Source organism: Gymnodraco acuticeps, unplaced genomic scaffold (assembly GCF_902827175.1).
Source record: "Gymnodraco acuticeps unplaced genomic scaffold, fGymAcu1.1, whole genome shotgun sequence".
In the NCBI taxonomy this organism is placed as follows: Eukaryota; Metazoa; Chordata; class Actinopteri; order Perciformes; family Bathydraconidae; genus Gymnodraco; species Gymnodraco acuticeps.
In genome coordinates, this window is record NW_022991116.1 from 64,685 (window position 1) to 84,662 (window position 19,978).

At 40.8% G+C, this 19,978-nt stretch overlaps 1 protein-coding gene across 1 annotated transcript in view; it reads left to right on the top strand.

The window, feature by feature from the left end:
- The first annotated feature begins 12,400 nt into the window (after window positions 1-12,400).
- LOC117560206 (collagen alpha-1(XXVII) chain A-like) overlaps window positions 12,401-19,978 on the top strand; it is a 111,708-nt gene continuing 104,130 nt past the window's right edge. The window contains exon 1 of the mRNA XM_034237048.1: window positions 12,401-12,798. Coding sequence (XP_034092939.1) covers window positions 12,746-12,798 — 53 coding nt within the window. The 5' untranslated portion in view covers window positions 12,401-12,745. The remainder of the gene's footprint in view (window positions 12,799-19,978) is intronic.

The window sequence follows — 19,978 nt, forward strand, 5'->3', positions numbered from 1 at the left end:
TATAAGAAAACTGAATACACTGAATTTTTGTTGGAAAACAATGTTTTGCTGTCTTCATTTACTGCAACCACTCATCCAAGGTAAAAGCTACCCACCTCTCAAGACATCACACACAGGTAATGTTTACAGGGCTCACCACCTCTTTTTAGCATGTTAGCATGCTAACATTTGCTAATTAGCACCAAACTAAGTATTGCTGAGGCCTTTAGGATTGTCATTAGCTTTGCAGAAGATGAAAAGTCAGTTAATCTGTATAGTAGGTACGATTTTTTTTTTTGGAACATATACGTCCCAAATTTAAGTGCATTTCTTCGCATAGATTTTGAGAGATTTCACACTTAATCAAAAATGTTGCCCTGCTGTTGGTGCTGGAGAAAAGGGCCCCCATGAGGACACATCAGCTGGGAACAAAGAATGTCTGCCCAAGATTTACTTGACAAAATCATGCTGGTATATTACTATTCAGAAGATTCTCTTGGGACATTTAAGCAAATTTCCTCCATCGGATATTTGTTGAGATATTTCAACCTAAACCAAACATTTTAAACTGCTGTTGGTATTACGAGAATTGTCATAAGCTTACCAAAGAAGTCATTCAAAACATTCTCTGGGAAACATGAATGTTTGTACAAAATGTCATGAAAATCCATCTTGAAGTTGTTGAGTTATTTTAGTCTGGACCAAAATAGTGGGCCAACAGATAGATATAACCATCCCTGGAGCCACACTGTTAGAGTGGCTAAAAATGTGATGAAACCCAGGGATATAGAGGTGACAATATTCAACAATCTGTTCTTAAAGATGGGAACGTTATTGGGCAAGGTGCGGTTCTCAGATTAGAAACTAAGATTTAAGGGGTGAGGGCAGCAATGGGTGCTTATTATCCCAGAAGAAAATAGTCCCCCAGACATCTAACATACTCTGTGATGTTCTAGCTACATCACAGAAGATGTCTGTCTTTCATACCTAAATACACTGCTGGTAAACGCAGGAATCCTAAGTATTATCATCACTAGTATTTATTTTAAGCTAGGGAGAAAATGGTGATGTGTGTTGGGTGTAACAATCTGTTAGAATAATTATGAGTCTGGCGCTGAGAGGAGAAGAGTTTGAAGGTTTCATGTGTTAGTCTAGCCAGCATTTCTATAGGACCTGATGCAAATATCTGCTTCATTAAAACACTATTAAATAATTAACTGAATGACGTGGTCCTCCTATAGTATCCTGTGTCAATTCAATGTCCAGCATACTGACGCCTCACCTTGGGCTACCACATACCCACTCCTACGCCATGCCCACTTCAAAGAGCACAGAAATGCTAAATGAGCATGCAACGGCTGCCAAACAAACATTAGAAAGTCAGGAAAATAGCATCCTGTCACAGAGCAGCCGATCATCTCTGCTCTGGCATGAAAAACCTCTTCAGCTGAAAAGGTGGCTTTGTTCTACATTTTCCCATGTTTTTCTTGCTTTTCATTAAATTACTGCTGTTCAGTTAATGGGGAAAAGCCCTTGTGTTATTTTTATATATGTTCCAAAGTTACCATTCAGGGCCATTAAGTTCAGCTAGAGGCATGTTTATGGGATGCAGCGGCTACACTGATATCAAAAAACGACACAGGAGGGAGGATTTTGGTATGGTGATGATGGGGGAAAAAAAGGAAAAAGCACAGCAAGGTTTCGCTCAGCAAGTGCTTTAAAGTCTCTTCTTAAGGGAGAGATTAAAACATCGGTAGGCCTATGGTTTTTATTTCCACCACTATGGGATGTGTGGCTTGGCGTGGCTCTGAACAGAAGTACAAATTCAAAAAGTTTCCCAAAAAATCCCATGTGCCGACCAAGCCCTGTAATAACGTTTAATAATAGTTGAAAGGCTTGTAAAAGGTATTTTGACATTTTGTTAATCAGAAATTATGAGAAATCAGTATTACATTTGCTGTTATATTATATAATACAATTACAGTTAAAGTGGCCATATTATGCTTTTTAGAGTTTCCCCTTTCCTGTAGTGTGTTCTAAAGTGACGTTGAAGTTGTGCGAACCTGCTGTTCGTTTATAGCATAACATTAGCATTTTGCTTCTGGCAATTAGATTTATGATTAATAACAACAGAGCAGGCCAGCTAACCAATCAGAGCAGACTGGGCTCTGGTTTCAGACAGAGGGCGAAAAGAGGTGCTGCAGCACAGGTAGTATGAGAAGAATAAAGAGCTTGTTGAACAATAAAGCATGGAGACATGTCCCAGTAGAGACACTACATACTGATATACACCTGAACATCAGCATGATAGCCAGGGCCACAGTACAGAAACTGTCTTAGTCAGGGTGACCAATGACCTGCTGATGACAGCTGACACCGGATCTCCATCTCTCCTCATCCTCCTGGATTTAACTGCAGCATTTGATACCGTCGACCATGACATCCTACTCCACCGTCTTCACACTACAATTGGACTCTCTGACTCTGCCTTAAACTGGTTCACCTCCTATCTCACCGGGAGGACTGAGCACGTCACCTTGGGAGCGGCTAAATCAAGAACTCACTCTGTGACTTGCGGTGTCCCACAAGGATCAGTCCTCGGCCCCACCCTTTTCACCATATACATATCCCCCCTTGGTCGTGTCATCAGCCGGCATGGAATATCTTTCCATTGCTATGCTGATGACACACAGCTCTACATCAGAGCAAACCCAACCCCATCATCCACAATAACCACATGCCTGGAGGAGATAAAGGTGTGGATGAAGCACAACTTTCTCCAGCTAAACAGCTCCAAGACTGAAGCCATTCTTATTGGCACTCCACATCAGGTCCATTCATCCGCCATCACCAGCATCACCTTCTCCGGTCAGAACATTCCACTCTCACCAACGGTTACCAATCTGGGAGTTAAAATGGATCCTCACCTGACCTTTGAGGCCCACATCAAACAAATATGCAAGACCTCCTTCTACCACCTTAGAAATATTGCGAAACTCCGCCCCACACTCAGTCTGCCAGATGCTGAAAAGCTTGTCCACGCCTTTGTCTCCTCCAGGCTGGACTACTGCAACGCACTTCTCATTGGGATTCCTAGCAAGAACATCCAGAAGCTGCAATACATCCAAAACACAGCCGCTAGGATCCTGATGAGAGTGCGGAAGTACGAACACATCACACCCATCCTCAATTCACTGCACTGGCTCCCGGTCTCACTCAGGATTGACAAAAGCACCCTCTTCACTCATCAGTGCATATATGGAAATGCTCCCTCCTACATCAAGGAATTGCTCACCCCACAAACCTCCACGAGGAACCTACGTTCAGTAAAGGCAAACCTCCTCATCCCACCAAGGACAAAACTGAAGACCATGGGAGACAGAGCCTTCTGCTCCGCTGCGCCGAGACTGTGGAATGCCCTCCCAAACCAGCTGAGGACACCACAGACTGTGGAGGCGTTCAAAAAAGGCCTAAAAACGCATCTTTTTAGAATAGCCTTTAACTAGATTTTTAAATCCCCCACATTATGCCATGCCGGCATAAATGTCACAGCTTTTATTATGTTGTTTTAATTGTTTTTAAATTGTTTTTTTATTGTTTTTATTGTTTTTGTTGTTTTGTTTCACCCTTTTTAATTTTGTAGCACTTTGAGTTTTGTTTACGCAAATGAAAAATGCGCTTATAAATAAAATATATTATTATTATGATAGGGCCCTTTAAGAAAAGTTCTGCTAAATATTACTGACAGTCATTAAACACAAATGTATAGCAGAAGTAGAACAAACATGGACATAACTATAAAAATGTTATTACATTTAAATTCTGTCCCCAACACTCATAACAGATCCTGTAAACAAATATATTTCACTGAAGATCATACCCTTGCCTTTAATATAACATTCCTAAAATGATTCCTTTATGTCTATCTCTCTGAATAAAACATGTCCCTCTTATTTACCATAAGGCAGCTATAAAATAAGTGAATGTCTCTTCAGAATAAAAAGCCTCTTCATGCACTGCGGGAATGAACCTGGCCGGAGAATCTCAGATTGACAAGCTTTTTTCAGACGCCATTGCTGCTCTTTAACATGATATAAGCCTTCCTATTGCTTGCCAGAGGAAATGAAATGTTTATTATATTGCCCTGAGGGCTTCTGCAGCCAGAGTCTCGGTAGACTTAAAGAAAGGATGAACTCTTCCTCTCTCCTCTGCTAACTTGGCCTCCTCTCGTGGCATATGAGAGGCAGGAGGTAGAGGCAGGGTCATGGAAATAGTAAAAGAGAAGCAGCATAAGTAGAGAAAGAGGAGGTAAAGCAGTTAATTGGCAGCTGGTGCATGCAACAAAGCCGAGCATAAGGACATCTGCCCAAATAATCCTTTGTTACCTGGGACACCTCTGCATGTTCCCCATGACCTCCCCACTGGGAGGCTTCAATTCTGATGGATAGACCTTCAATCTGTTCTTTTCCTGCAGAGGTTTGATCAAATGTAGATGACTGATATAGAAATGAATGCATTAAATAGGAGTGAATAAGGAAAGTTTACCTCAGGGCTTGTTTTCCTGCAGGAAACCCAATTTATTTTCCTCATGCCACTCTTTTTATCTGTGAACCTTTGAGATGCGAGTGATGGAGAGCCTGTTGCTTCAGGCCACAGAGAGCAGTAAGCCACATTTTGCTGTGTAAGGACTCCAGTTTCTTTTAATAATAAGAAAGGTTAATTCTGGCCATACTAATGGTGAAGGCTTGAGTCACCATCAGGAGGAAGAGTCACTGCTGTGGACACAGGGTAATGAGGCACCGTGAAATGTGTCCACAGGAACATTCTCCAATATCCTGCAGTCCCACAGTGAGTCAGATAACACCCCGTTATCAGAACCATCTGAAAGTGACTCCCAGGCACAGCCACCGGAACCGTTTTGCTTTACAGGACAATTAACGGCTGCAATTCACACACACACACACACACACACACACACACACACACACACACACACACACACACACACACACACACACACACACACACACAGTGTGGTTGCAGACAGACATACACACAGTGAATCTGTCAACATCAAATGCACAAGCTGCAGTATTTACCTGCATTCACTGGAAGAAGAAATCTTCTTTCACTTAAAACAGCAATACCAAGTCCTGCACTCGTTCTTTTGAACAGTACAAAGGTATGAGCATAAACAAATACATAAAGTAACAACACTTTCAAAACCGGTTCATTATCCTGACTGGCTCTTTCAGAATAATGTTTCATACCACTGGCATATACTGTAATTAGTGAAATGTAATGAATGCCAACACATCATAATTCATTAGTTAATTGCTATTTTATATGAATGTTGAGGAGTAAAAAGTACAATACTTGCCTCCAAATTATAGTTGTGTTCTGATTATCAAAAGTATTGATATTTAAGGCAGGCCTGATACATTAAATATAATCTTTAGTAAATGTGTACATTTTTTAAATATTTCATCATACCATTTATGCCAATGAATAGATATAGTTCCCTGAGGCAGTGTAATACCTCCTCTGTTCATCTGTTGCCTCTCTTTTGCTATTCCAGTAATGTGGTTGTATTTCTTCCCATTTGGTGTCAAGAAGGAGACAGAGGGGGCAGATGGGGGACCGGGGGGGGGGGCATCTCTGGGATGCAGAAACACTGAGCCTGGTGTAGGAGCTGGTTCCGTGGGGGGAGTGGATCCAGCATCATAATGACCAAGCCAAATATTTGTCTAGTCCATATTCTGAGAGCATAATGAAGTCCTTTTACAGAGGGCATCATTGGAATCCCAACAGTGACTTTATGCCAGAGAGAGCAGGTTTCACTGCTGCTCCCACTTAGGCTACCAGGGTCTCTGGTGGCCCCATGCAAATTCAATACAGAGCCTAGTGTCCTGAATAAGAAGGTATCACAGATCTGTGTGACACATGATAAGCAGCGAGTCGGAAATGAAAGTTGGAATTAATAAGGGGTTTTATTGCAGATGGGATTTCATTTTACTGTGAAAGACTTGAATTTAAAATAAGGATTCCTTCTCCTACACATGCTGACTGTTTATGGAGGGAGGAGCTTCAACGGTGGAATTTCACAGCACTCAATGCAGCCAATTCCTCTCTCACATCTACCCTGCATACCTGTGCATGCACACTTACAGTATGCATATACAGTACATCGTCTATATACCACGCAGGTGCGGACTAACTTCCGAGCGTGTTGCGCTCTTTTTGCCGTTGCCAGCTTATTCCTGTGTCAATATTCTTCCTGACTTGCCAAAAAATATGCCAGGAATGAAAAGAGGCCGGAGCTACTGTCCAGGAATCTGCTGCTCCACTTTCACATAGTGCAAGATATTTGTCCTGCATAATAAACAAGCCTTACCTGCAGGAGAAATATCCTGCCCAGTGTCAAAGTGCACTCCTGTATTCACAAAAGGTGACTTGTTGATGATGAAATGATCAGGATGGGGGGGAAAGGCTGAACATGAATGTTTTTTAAACAAGGCTCTGATGTGACTTTTGGGGGAGGGTGTTGCAGAGAAGGGTCATAAGTCGGCTCCAAAGAAGATGTTGAAAATGATTTGATTGATTTAAAAAAATAGTTTATTGCTTCCCCTCAATGTGTCATAGCAGCGGCCTGCTATAAATAAAAAACAGACCGTAAAATGCAGTTAAATTGAGTATTCAACAGAAACCTGTAATAACTCAGAGTACGTTTTTAATATATGCAATTATGCCATTCATAACAAAGCGCAAGAAATATTTAAAGCTGTTATAATATCTAATTGTATGATAGAAATGAATCAAATGGGGATGTTATAGGGGTCTTTCACCGTGAGGAATCCACAGAGAATTCCTAGCTGAAGCTGCAGCTCTTTGCGACTTTTAGTTTTTAGCTGTCGAGCCTACAACTTTACTTTTTAGATTCCTCTTGCCACTCTTATAGTTTGTTTCCCGCCTCAGAAGGAAGCTGTTTTTCCTTAAAAAGCTCTAAAAACTCACTGTACATACATGCTCTTCACCAAAAGTAGATTTAGAGTATAGCTGGTGAACATCGTGCAGCATGTAGCTGCTTAAAAGACTGATTTCCTCAGGACTTGGAGGAGACCAAAAACAAAGCTTAAAGAGAGAGAATATTCAACTTATATTCATCAAGGCCCTTCAAACAACTCAAAATGAAGGATAATGTTCCGTAACACCTGCTTGTCTACATAGAAGAACAATATTAAAAGGTGATAATGTGAATGTTTTGTTCAACACTTTATATGTCCAATAGAATCTCATGTTGCAATTTAAAAGGATTTACTCAATTTAAACCTTAATATCTAAATGGAAAAACAATTAAACTCAGCCACCAACATTCATAATGGAACTGGAATTAAGAAATGGTAAAATGATGGTATAAAAAACATTCAAATAAGAAATGATATTCTATTCATTATTTTTTAACTAAGAGCTGCCACTGTCATTTTAAATGATCTATATCTGTTACAATGCAGAATGTCGCTAACTTTGGGAGCTGCCACAGGGTTGTAAAAATCTCCAGACTAACCCAAATTATTTAGTCTACCAAAAAAGAAAAAATACACAACCTACCCTCTCCCTCCTAATAATAATCCCTGTACAGTATAAACAGCGAGGTGTGAAAGACGCAGTGTTACGATTACAGTCAATGTGCATCATTTTAGCCTAACCCAAAACACAGAAATATAGTAAGAAAAACAGCAAGCACTGCAGAAATCCATCTAAACACAGCACGGGGGGGGGGGCTCCATATAAGTCCATATGTCACACTTCAACAAGCTGTGTGCTGCTGACACTGAGTCCAGGTCTACCCCCCCCCCCCCCCCCCCCCCCCCCAAAAAAGAGCTTGTCTCCCCCAGCAGGTTATTCTGTTGATGTTATGAGAACTCAACATGCTCATTATGGTTGTGGCACAGCTTTCGGGTGGCTGTCTCCTCTGAGGTGCCAGCACTGGAAATGCTTGTGGTGAAGGAATGACAGGGAGAGGGAATGCAAACGGGGAGAGATGAACAGAGGTGGCAGAAATGTAAGAACATTTTTCTTCAAATGTCTATCATAGCTGGCAAACCTGGAGCTAAGCTAAATACAAATCTAATTTATTTGTTGATTTATATTTTGTATTGGCTAACAATCTGAATCTATGAAGTAACTGAAGCTGTCAAATACATGTTGTGGAGTAGAAGTATTAAATAAAATAAAAACTCAGGTAAAGTACCTCAAAATTGCATTTGATCACTGTAATGCATTTCATTCCATTCCACAAACTGGAGACGATTTAGCATAACAAAATGCACAAAGAGGAAGGAAAAGAAAAAACTGAACATAATAATACAAATAGAAAGACACACATCCACTTTCCACCTCTGAGTATATCCCAAAAACCATCCTACTCAGGAAGGAGACAGGAGCAGGAACACACAAGTGGACACAACCACCTGTAAAGGAAAAACACAAACCACAGAGACACCTCGGCATACATACATTCCTGGTAGGAACAGTGTTTCTGTGTGTGGTGGAGCTGAGAGAGACAGCACTGTCTGGTTCACCACCTCCGTGACCTCTGCACTGCCAGCGGGAAAACACTCCGGCACACAGGGGACTGCCTTCAAACCGATTTATTTGTTGGGTGACATGAGGTTATTGAAAACACTGCTTCCTGAGGCGTTTGAAATAGTCACAAATACATATACAATGTCATAAAATCCTTGTCATTTGTAATTTTTTCACCTGGAGTCAATTCTTACTGCTTATTCTAAAAGTACATTTACTCAAGTACTGTTCTTCAGTAACATTTTTACATATTTTTACTTTATTATTTTTATTTTACGTTATACTTCGCTACAACCCATTTACAGTAGGAGAAGTATTGTACTTTTTTCTCCTCTTCATTTGTCTCACAACTAGTAACTGCAGATTTACATTATTAATCCATAATTGGAATTAACAAATTAGGATAAATATTATAGTTTAAGCTAGCATACATAGCATTCATATATTGAAGAACACATGAATTAATATATACCGGTATACTATTCTAAAAATTATTTTATAATTCAAAGAAAATGCAAAAATAAGTACTTTTATTTCTGGTTCTTTTGAATGAATGACTTTTACTTGTAACCATGTCTTTTCACAATGACGAATTGCTACTTTTTCTTAAGTAAACCATCTGAATACTTCATCCACCCCTGCTTACAGAAAAATATAAACCATGACAAACTTGTGAACTCCAAACCAAGCCCAGGGTCCATTTTCTTAGCTTTTAGTCTGCAAAACACTGTATTGGTTGTTTATATGTACAGTACACAGCTCACTGTAAACACTGATATCCAAACAGCCTCGTGCTGTTGCTCTGCCGATCATCAAAGAGCAGTTCTGTGTCCTCACCAGGCCCAGGCTGCAATTTGGGCTTGAGGCGTGGCCCGGCACCCGTTGGGCTGCGTCCGCCCTGCGCACCAGTAATGACCCCTTCCCTTTGGGGAGCGTTTGATCTGGGCTGCCTGTGTGCTGCAGCAGGACCTATTTCTGGAGCGTGGGGGGGATAAAGGGAGCTTTCAGACGTGGTGCCAATGACCATAATTAAGCAGCTTTAAGGGGTGGCAGTGAGCGCGCTACCAAGCTCAGAGTTTGTAATTTTGGAAGGGGCTCATTGGAAAAACAGGGGAGGGTCGGGTGGCACCCAGTGCTGAAACACAAGGGACGGAGTGTGTGAAGGGGGCTGTAAAGAGGATGTTAATGACCTGCGTCCATTAGCACCCGCCCCCCAGGCCGGCTTACTGTCGGCCCGAGGCTGAGGTGCAAAAAGATGGCCTCACACACGCACCCAGCTCCACCCAACACAGAGTCAATCAGGGCCAGCCTCCAGCGCTGGAGGCCTGGGGCAACTGGACTCAAAGAGCAGGCTAATGCACGCCAAGTCACTAACATTCTTATCCTGCAGCCGCAGCATTCATCTCAACAAGCAGTTTTCTTTTATGCCAAATCATGTTGAGAGTTTAGATACATGCAGATGTAGCTTTAAGGTGATAAGATCTGTTTATACTATTTATCCACTTCAAATTGGTTTAATGCAATAAAAACAGGATTGCTTAACATGATAAGTCCATTTTTAGAAAAGAGATGAAGTTCCAAACAGGTGTGTTTTTCTCAGAAATGCCCAAAGTATAAGGAACGCTGATGTGGCAGTTTTGAGCGCTGTTCATGCATTTACATATGAATTAAGGCTCACCCACAATAAAAACCATATTTTATCTACAACTTATGTCATCTAGCTTTGCAAACAGATTTGGTGTTACTTGCTAAAGATTTGAGGTTTTTGCCTCGAATGATCTTTGTGTTCAAAACATTTAAATGAAATGAAAATAAAAAAACATCTAGCAGCATTTCTCTTGAGAAAAATGAGTCCATGTTATTCTACAGAACTTATTGTAGGCAGCTTTCACCTAAACCACATCATACTCTAAACCTTTTACTCCTTGTTCTCCCTTTTTTTTGAAGAACACGTAATGTCTCATCACCTTGTTAAGCATGCGTGTTCATGAAGCATCTCAAACAGATGTGTAATTATTAGCTCTTGTGGCTGTACGGGGTCTACGGTAGGCCTCGTCCTGCAGCGTGACCCATCTTCAGGTAGTGGGAGCATCCAGGTGCTGCTCCCTCTCTATTAACACTTCTCCAACACAATGGGCAACACTGATTTCAACGTTCATATCTGACATAGGAAAAAGGTGCAAGAAATCCACAGGAAACCAACTTTATGCTAAAAAGTTCTAAACCTCATCTTACATGTGATTCAGCTAACATGTTAGTATTCTTCAACCTGTGATTATTTGTATAAAAGGGGACTTCAGAGGTCAGCCAATCTGCCCAAACAAGTAGCACATATAGCTGGAAATTGACTTTGTACGAACTTTCCGAAACGTGTGTGTGTGTGTACTCTGCAGATGGTTACTCATAGCGTTCCTCAATCCAAGGGGAGATGAGACACCCTTGCCAAGTTTGTGATGATTTATAAAGTTATTCTTTGCTGGTAAATCCCAAACAGCATATCTCTTACAAATAAGTGGATTTAATGACTCAAAACTATCATAAATTATTTGCAAATCCAAATTATTCCCCACATTGAGGGATAATAAGATGAAGGGGGAGTTTCTGGAGGCGTTCCTGTTCTGCAGTTTCCTGCTGTCATAAATCTGGAAATAACTGTGATATATAATTCCACTTTTAATCCCGTGGCTGCTATCACATCACCACGTGCTCCTCTTATTTATTTTTTTAAAGATACCTTTAATGATAGGCCTACTGATGTGTATTTAGTAAATAGTCATTTGCGTAATTTCTATTTTTATCTATTTTATGCATGCCTCTAAATTAATATTTTCTGGCCCTTTACCTTTGCTGTAACAATGTCAATTTCACCTCTGGGGGACGAATAAAGGTATTCTGATTCTGATACACTTATTTTTATTTTTGTAATACTGTTACTGGTAGCCTACTTTTTGTTGTCCACCTGGATGTGTGTTTTTGTAAATTGTGGTTTGTGTAACTTCTATTTCTATCTTTAATAGTTTCTGTATGCCTCCTAATTAAAGGTGGGGTAGGTAAGTTTGAGAAACCGGCTCGAGATACACTTGTTGTTATATTCCATGGAATGCTCTTAACATCCCGATGGCAATGAATATCTGAAGTGCTTTGACACAAAATCCATAAAAAACATCATCTGTGGAAGCCGTGGCGCTGTAAAAAGCACGACCAATCATCTGAGCCGGCCCGGCTAAAGTAACTGGATGGCCTACCTGCCTGTCAGCCTTCCATCTGGGCACAAACTTATCTCGTGCCCTCATTGGTCATGTGTGCGTTCGTGTGTGTTGGAGGAGGGGCTCTGTAAGGAAGTGGCAGATTTTTTCCGGCTGTGTATTTTCAAATTCTAGCGCACTCGAGCTGGTTTCTCCAAAATTACCTACCCACCTTTAATGTTGAGCAATTTGTGGAATTTGGAATCAATAATTTTATTATTTTAGCAAAACATTTCATACACAAATGTTGCATTCTCAACATTTCCCCAGTATTTAATGCTTTTCTTAAATGAACTTATACAACAATGAATTCAATTGTGTACAAAAGCCAAACAAATGTATCTAAAGTCTCTGGAGGCGTTTCCTGTTTAGCAGTTTCCCTGTCTGAAGCTCTGCGTCACCGTGCTTCACGTTTACCGGTGCATGGGGCTCTGGGTAGGGCTCTATGTATAAGCCCCCCCCCCCCCCCCCCCCCCCCCCCGCCACCCCTGGAGGAGGCGTGTAGTTTCTCGGTGCAGCCGCTGGGTTTGTAACCTGACACCTGGCCGTGCGGTGCGTTTTGCCATCGCTTTACCCACAGAAAGCCCATTTAAAAAGGAAAGGGATGAGTAAAACGCTCCTGACTCCGTAACCCCCTCCACAAGAACCCAGCTCTCTCTCCGGCTGCGTCCCTTCACTCTGGATCGGCATAAATGAATGAAACACAGGGGAATATCGACAGACACTCGCACAGGGAAACTCTGCCAAAGCAGCCTGCCAGGAGGAACTTATGTCGGGCTTGACAGGCGCATCAACATGAGATTCTTCCTCTGGAACTTCATCTCCAGCTTGTCAAATGTGTAAAACGGCGACCGGTGTCTTCTGCCCCCCTCTTGCAAAGGAGTCACGCTGTGATTAACGGTCAGGTTTTTGACTGCCAGGACAAATGAATACAAATGAATTTAGGCACCCGAAGGAGAGATTGCAGAACCTCTCATCTAGACACAAAGTGAGTACCCTTTATTTTTGCTGTGTTGTGTCTGTGTGCCCTGTGAGAGGAGGGTGGAATGAGATTGATCTCTGGAGAGGACCGAGTCACTCCAGGAGCTCCATGTGTGTACCTCAATCAATCAATCAATCAATATTTATTTATATAGCCCAATATCACAAATGTTACATGTGTCTCAGTGGACTTCATAGTTTGAGAATATCATTGTTGGACCGGCTGGCTGCGGGCCAGCCCCCCGGGCAGGAAAGGTGTTCACTGGGGACTGTTGGGGCTCTGTATGGGGTCTGTTTGTAGCATTTCCGAAAACTTTGCAAAACTGAGTGTATTTGTCCAAATGGTTGTTCCCTCCTTTTTTACGCATATCAAACTGGACAATAATAAAGAGGCATCTTCACCAGACTCACTAATAATTGATTTGTTGTGGCTATTTTAAGATTCCCTCCTGTCTGTACAATACATATTGTGAGTGCTTAAGACACTACTATTGGGATGTTTTTTGTGAGCTTTGCCACTTTTTTCTCTAAACTGATTCATCTGAGCAAAACAAGCATGTATTTCAGACCCTTAATGTCTCCTATGAAGTTCATCAGCATCCACAAGAGCGTGTGCTAGATGCTTCCCATGACTTTCCTTTTTACGCATTGGGGTTCACAGCTTCGTTGGCACAGTACAGACACATTTCACGTGGATTTAAAAAATGAAAATGAGTTTAGAATGAGTTAATTAACACCTTGCATCAGCGTCTGCAGAAGTCTACCAGATAACATCCACTTATCACCTTTATTTGACGCAATACATCCAGATGTTTAATGCATGTGTTTACAGACATAGTAACATATTGGCCAACATATTTGGTCTTATCTTGGCTAAACTACCTTTCTTTAGGGAAGCAGCCAGCTGTTGCATACAGTCTTTGAAACTCATGCCTCCATTCATGAATGCATTCATTCATGTTTCTTGCATGCATCGTTCTTATCTTAAATAGATGTGAGGTTTTATTGCGCAGTGAACATCTGGTTTACTTAACGGATGAGAGGAGAGAAAGTGGGGATTCAGGCTTTTTGGGAGCAGTAAAGTCCGGCGATTGGTCCCACAGTCTCGAAGTTCCTCATGAAACAAGTCGACCAAACTTCAGGTATATTGTTCACACCTGATTGGAGTATTTGTAGAAGGGTTTCCGTAAAAAAAATACAAGATTTATATGTTTTACACATTTACAGCCACTCACAGTGATGCAAATCCGTGATTGATTTAAGATGCATATTTACCTGAGAGATATTCTACTGGTTGGAGCATCAGTCACTCCATGTCCACACGGTGGCGCCCTATTTAACTCATCCAGGCTTTATGCATCCAAATACTGTAATGTGTTGACATATTTAGGCTTTTTTTACAGTGATAAAACACCTACAATGTATACATTTGTTAAAGTAATATATATAGGCACATACACCTTCTATGTTTTTCACTCTTGCTCTAGCTTGGTGTTTTAGGCTCCGTTTACACAGAGACGAAACGGAGAACGAACCGAATTTGATATCAAAAAAGTCTTCCGTCCACACGGTGGCCGTTTCTCAATCTCGAGGATACTGGCTTCCAAGACAATATTTCAAGGATGCTACGTCATCGAGTGCCACCGAAGGACTGTTCCAACCTCCAGCATGCTTGGAATTCCACCGAGGCCGCGTCCTTGGTTTGGGGGAAATTTCGAGGCTGCACATGGGTAGACTTCGCGTCCTTAAAATCCCCACAATGCTTTGCGCACGGACCAATTTCAAAAACCCTTGCGGAGAATGGCTGAACCGACGCAGCATACATTTAAATGTAAGTATGTAGTGGCGTAGAACATGTGTTGGTAAATATGTTACTTTGTTACATTTGTTTGTTATCATCAACAATGTGTTCCGTGAAAGTAAAGCAAGTTCATAATTAGATAGACATCGTGAGGTATATATTTTCAGTACAGTTTATGTTGAAACCGTTAGAGAGAGTGGCACACTTGTTAGCCTGTTCCATTCTTCTTTTTCTGAAGCCGTGGCTTGGAAGCAAACTTGCTTCGTTTCTGAAGGAAGTGACTTGGAAGTACACGACTACCAAGCCAGCATCCTCGCGATTGAGAAACACCCGGGGCCCTTCTCACTTCTCTTATTTTTCATTTTCTCGCTCCTCGGTCTCGGTCTCACCGGAAGTTGATTTGTCTGCGCCATCTTGAGTAGCGTCCCAATGGCCTTATTTCTGCCGGAGGAGCGAGGAGCGATAATGGAGGAGCTATAACCGAGGAACCACCAGACCATCCTTCGATGAAATCCTCAGACACTCGCCCCGCCCCCTTACTGTGTATCGCTCACTGATTGGACGATGCAGTGCATGCACTGATCTGATGCTTCTTGACATGAGAGCAGTTTCCCAGCGGAGTGAAGAAAATACATGAACCTCACGAGAGTCACTCCTCAGTTTATACTGTGTTTTGTTTCAATTCATGTTTCATTTAGTTACAAATATGTGATATATCTGAACAACAAAGTGGTCAAAAATCATTTTATTCATTTTTTGGAAACATTTTCATTATCGCTTTTTTCGTTTTACATTTTCATTTATTGTCATTTCCATTCAGTCAATCATTAAGTGCTATTAAAATGTTAATTTGCTACATATCCACACAAACAAAGTGTGCAATCCAATGATTGTTAATCTAACTGGGTTTTGATAGATAATATATCTCTTTTTCTTCTCTCCATTATTTTATTTCTATTGTGCACTCTAATCAATATTAATCAAACTATTGTTTGTTTATACATTTTAAGAATGGCGTTTATCTTTTTTGAGAATTAGTTCTTATTTTATTTTATTTATTTGGGTCTACAACAGATGATACAAATGTTTGTGTCAGTAAATGTGTACTAACAGAGGCGGGGGTGTTTGTGGAAATAACGGGGACAGAGCTGCTGTCAGACGAACAGCTGTGCAGCGTCATCACACGTCGCTTCACGTGACGCTCCGGAGGAAAGGACGTCCCATTGCTCTTAAAACTCATTTCCCTGCTTCTCGTGGTTTCCTTGCGTCCCTCCATGCTTCCCTGGTGGGAGGGACTAGTCGCAGGGAAACAACACAAGTGAGGGACGCAAGGAATCCATTTAACCGAAGTGAGAAGGGCCCCCGGTATCGGCTCAAGAAACGTGTCCGTCCACACGAGTGGCCAATAGTGGCCCAATCCCAAACCATGCCCTCCACCCACCACACTCCGTGGAGTGACACTCGCAGCTCAACAAGGCTCCCTCCTGTCAGATGGAGGGAGTAAATACAGCAGCAAGCTTTGGGACTGCCTCCCCTCTCTCCGGCAGAAACAGGAGATTCTTTAACTGTATGTAACAACGGTTTCAAATCAGCATCTCTTTGACAAAAAATGTAAATTAATAACTAAAATAAAACTCCAAACATCTTTCATTGCTCTTTTAGTTTTAAACCTGATTTTTATAAGCTTCTTAGTTTTTGCAGTCTGTATACACAACTTTATAATAAAATGCACACATTTACCTTTTTCTAGACTAAACACAGGTATGCGATCCTAAGTTAAAATATATGAGGTTATCATGAGGTTGTTAACATCGCAGTTTATCAGTGGATGTTTGCTGGAAATTCTTGTAAACAGCGTGTTTCCTGACGGACATCCACAGCGGTGAGTCCGGTCAGGTAGAGACCGGTCTCAAGTCAGCACCGATGCAGACTCACTGTTTGAGGACTTGATAGCCCACTCCCCCTCCACACCGCTCCACACTCGTTGGTTTGGAACAGCACTTAATGTGGCGGACCCTCCGCGCAAACGGAGGGGTAGGGTGTAGGGCGTGGTTTGGGATTGGACCTATGTTCCTGCAGCCCCGGAGGCTGCAGTTTCAGGACCGCAGTCCTGACCACACTCATAGGACCCTAGTTGTTTTGCAACATCGCCACCTAGCAAATTGGATGCCCTCAAAAGTACAACCAGCAAGTATTGTGTCTCATACACAGCGAGTCTCTTTAGACATTGTAATGGTTGTTATTAACGATCTAAAAATGCATGAAAATATTTTTTTATTACAGAAATTAAATTATTATTATTAACAACAATTTGTTGTTATTATGTTTTTGTTTTTTAATAACAAATGTATTTTGTATGTCAGATAGTCTTTTATATTTGTCTTATCAAATTTGACATACAACGTCAATTAATATATATATATATATATATATATATATATTGTAGTTATAATGATATAATCTATTTATAATTGTAAATGTATATTGTATGTAGACATACATTTAGATGTATATTTTGTTAAAAGAAAACAAAAATGTTAATTTAGTAAGGGGTAAATAGGTGTAAACTCCTTCCCACGCCTTTTCGGAAGTGTAATTAGGTAGATCATTTATTTATATATCATTTGTAAGTCAATAATATTTAGTTTATCAATTTGATACTGCTTACATTTCTACAGTATCATAATCAGGCTTGGATTTTCGTCATTTTAGGGGCAAGGCCATTTGGCCTTTGGTGTCACACATTTTTTCAGCGCGCAAAGGCCACATGCCAGGGCACAAAGGCCATTGAGGGAAAAATTAGGATTTGGAGCTTACAAATAAATAACTTCACTTTCTAATGACAAAAAACCAAATCACTTTTTTAATATCAATAATCGTATCATCATATAGGCCTATGCCTCCTAGTATTACCGTATATAAAATGAAATACTTTACTTTGAATAATTAGTGTTTGGTATGTTTTCCATCTACTACTACTCCCATTCACAAATCCAAAATGAAATCTAAAAATCAAAAATTCTATTAATATGTAACAAATATATTCCATTTCAGAGCAGAAGAAACAGCCTTCAAGGGTCAAACTCTGCACATACATCATTCAGCACAGTGAAGCTCCAACATCCAACTGTATGAACAAGCAATACTTTGAAATGCAAAAGTGTGTGTGTGTGTGTGTGTGTGTGTGCGCGCGTGTGTGTGCGTGCGTGTGTCTCTTTAATCAACTCCTCACAGCTCCTCATATCTGTTCAGAAACTGGACAAAAGTTAAAGATGTACAAACCACAGACTGTCTGTGTCATGACGAATACAGTCGCTGCTTTAATTCTGTCTTTAGGACGTTGTTGTGAGTTTGGACGGAGCAGCGACAACGTTAGTTTAGCCTGATCGATCCAATCTCCATTCACAAAACACGCATTTTAAAAGGTTTTTCGCATGCCGTCTTGTCTGCACACTTGTCAAAGCATTAAAGCATGGTTTTTACTAACCGTTATCAGTATTTAGTTACTTCGGCATCATTTTGAAACGTGTATTACAATGAAATCACGGTAAAATAGGTTAATTTGGTCATAGTTGGTTTCCACCACAGTATTTACATGGAGATACGCCCCGCCCCCTCTCCAGCGCGTCCCGTTTGAATGACAGGAGTAAACACAGCTGACAGCCGCGGTGAAACTCCAGCGGTTAGAGCAATGCGAGTATTCGCATCGCGTCCGTTGTGAACGCAGCATAATGCAGTTCAGAAACCACTGTTCTGACGCTTTTAAAGCAACTTTTAACAGTGTGAGGGGCCCAAAGGCCATGGTGGTCGTAGGACGTACAATTATTTGTGGGGCATAACGGCCAGACCGAGGGGCTACGACGGCCATGGCCGTCATGGCCGCCGTGAAAATCCCACCCTGATCATAATTCTCTTGTTTCATTTCAGTATTATAATACTTTTTGTTATTATTGTATTACATGTTAGAAATCAATCAAATCAAATGTGTCTTTGAAGAGGTGCTTGATTACTCAAAAACAAAAACAACAGGCCACCAGAAAACAGCTCCAGCTGCAGTACCCCAACATTATGAGACTGTCTGATAAACAGTAAACAGGCAGTCAGCACAGTTAAGATTATTTACAATTAATTCAAATAGTAATACAATGACTATTAAAGAAGCATTTTCACTGAAGACAGAACTTAGGCTATACTGCCAGTGTTTCCCCTAGGATGGAGTCATAGCAGCGGTGCTAAGGCACGTGGGCTCAGCATAATGTGAGCGCGGAGCGCTTGGATTTTTTTGTGTGTGTGCCCCGCCAATTTGTTTCCATGTGTCTGCCAGCACAAGAAAGGCCCTTGAGGCCTAGTACCAGGGCCGGTTCGAGCCAATTTGCTGCCCTAGGTGAGATTTTATATATAAAGAATAAATGAAAAATCTCTACAAAAGGCAAATACACTACAAAAACAGAAACGTATTGGCATAGGTCATATACGTCAAAATGGCTTCAAATGTATTTAATATTGTATGAACATGTTTGAATTGGGGGGTGGACGTCACATCCTCTAGGGGGGTCCGGGGGTATGTCCCCCCGGGAAGATTATTTTTGAACATTTTAAAGTAAAATGCTTCAATCTGGTGCACTTTGAGCACACAATTACATGACACCTGATATAGGGGGTACAACTCTAAAACACCCATATGAAAAAGATCGGTTTACATTTTAATAATCAAATAAGTATATGAACATAACCAATAACAACCTACCATAGCCAATAACAAATAAATGTAACTTATTTTATTTTTGTTGTTCATTCATATCTTATTTAACATTTATGCATATTTTTGTATCTCTCCAACTTTAAACTATATTTTTGGTTTACTGTCCTATAGTAGGCTATACATTGGAATGATTTCAAACCTGTTTTTATTATTGACAGGCTTTTGTCATCCTTTGAAGTTTAATTAATTAGCTGAGTATAATTAATGATCAGGGTTGGGAAGTTTACTTTTGAAATGTAGTAGGTTACAGATGACTAATTACCCTGTTAATGTAATAAGTAATGTAACTGACTATGTAACTATTTGTATTGATATTCTAATATTAATTATGGTTCTTTTATATTTTTTGTGAGTCACTTTGGATAAAAGCTTCTGCTAAATAACATAACCATAACATACGGTTTCATTGGACGAGGTCAGTGTTGCCAACTTGGCGGTTTTCTCGTTAAATTTGGCGGCTTTCCAAACCCTCCGGCTACTTATTTGTGTCAAAAGCGACTAACTACTAATCTAACGATTTATAATGGTGTTATTAGCGACTTTTCTGGTGTTTGGAGACTCACGTATTGTTCTGCAGTTAACGAGCCGCGGGTGCTGCCGTGAGCCCCGCCTCCCTCCCATAGT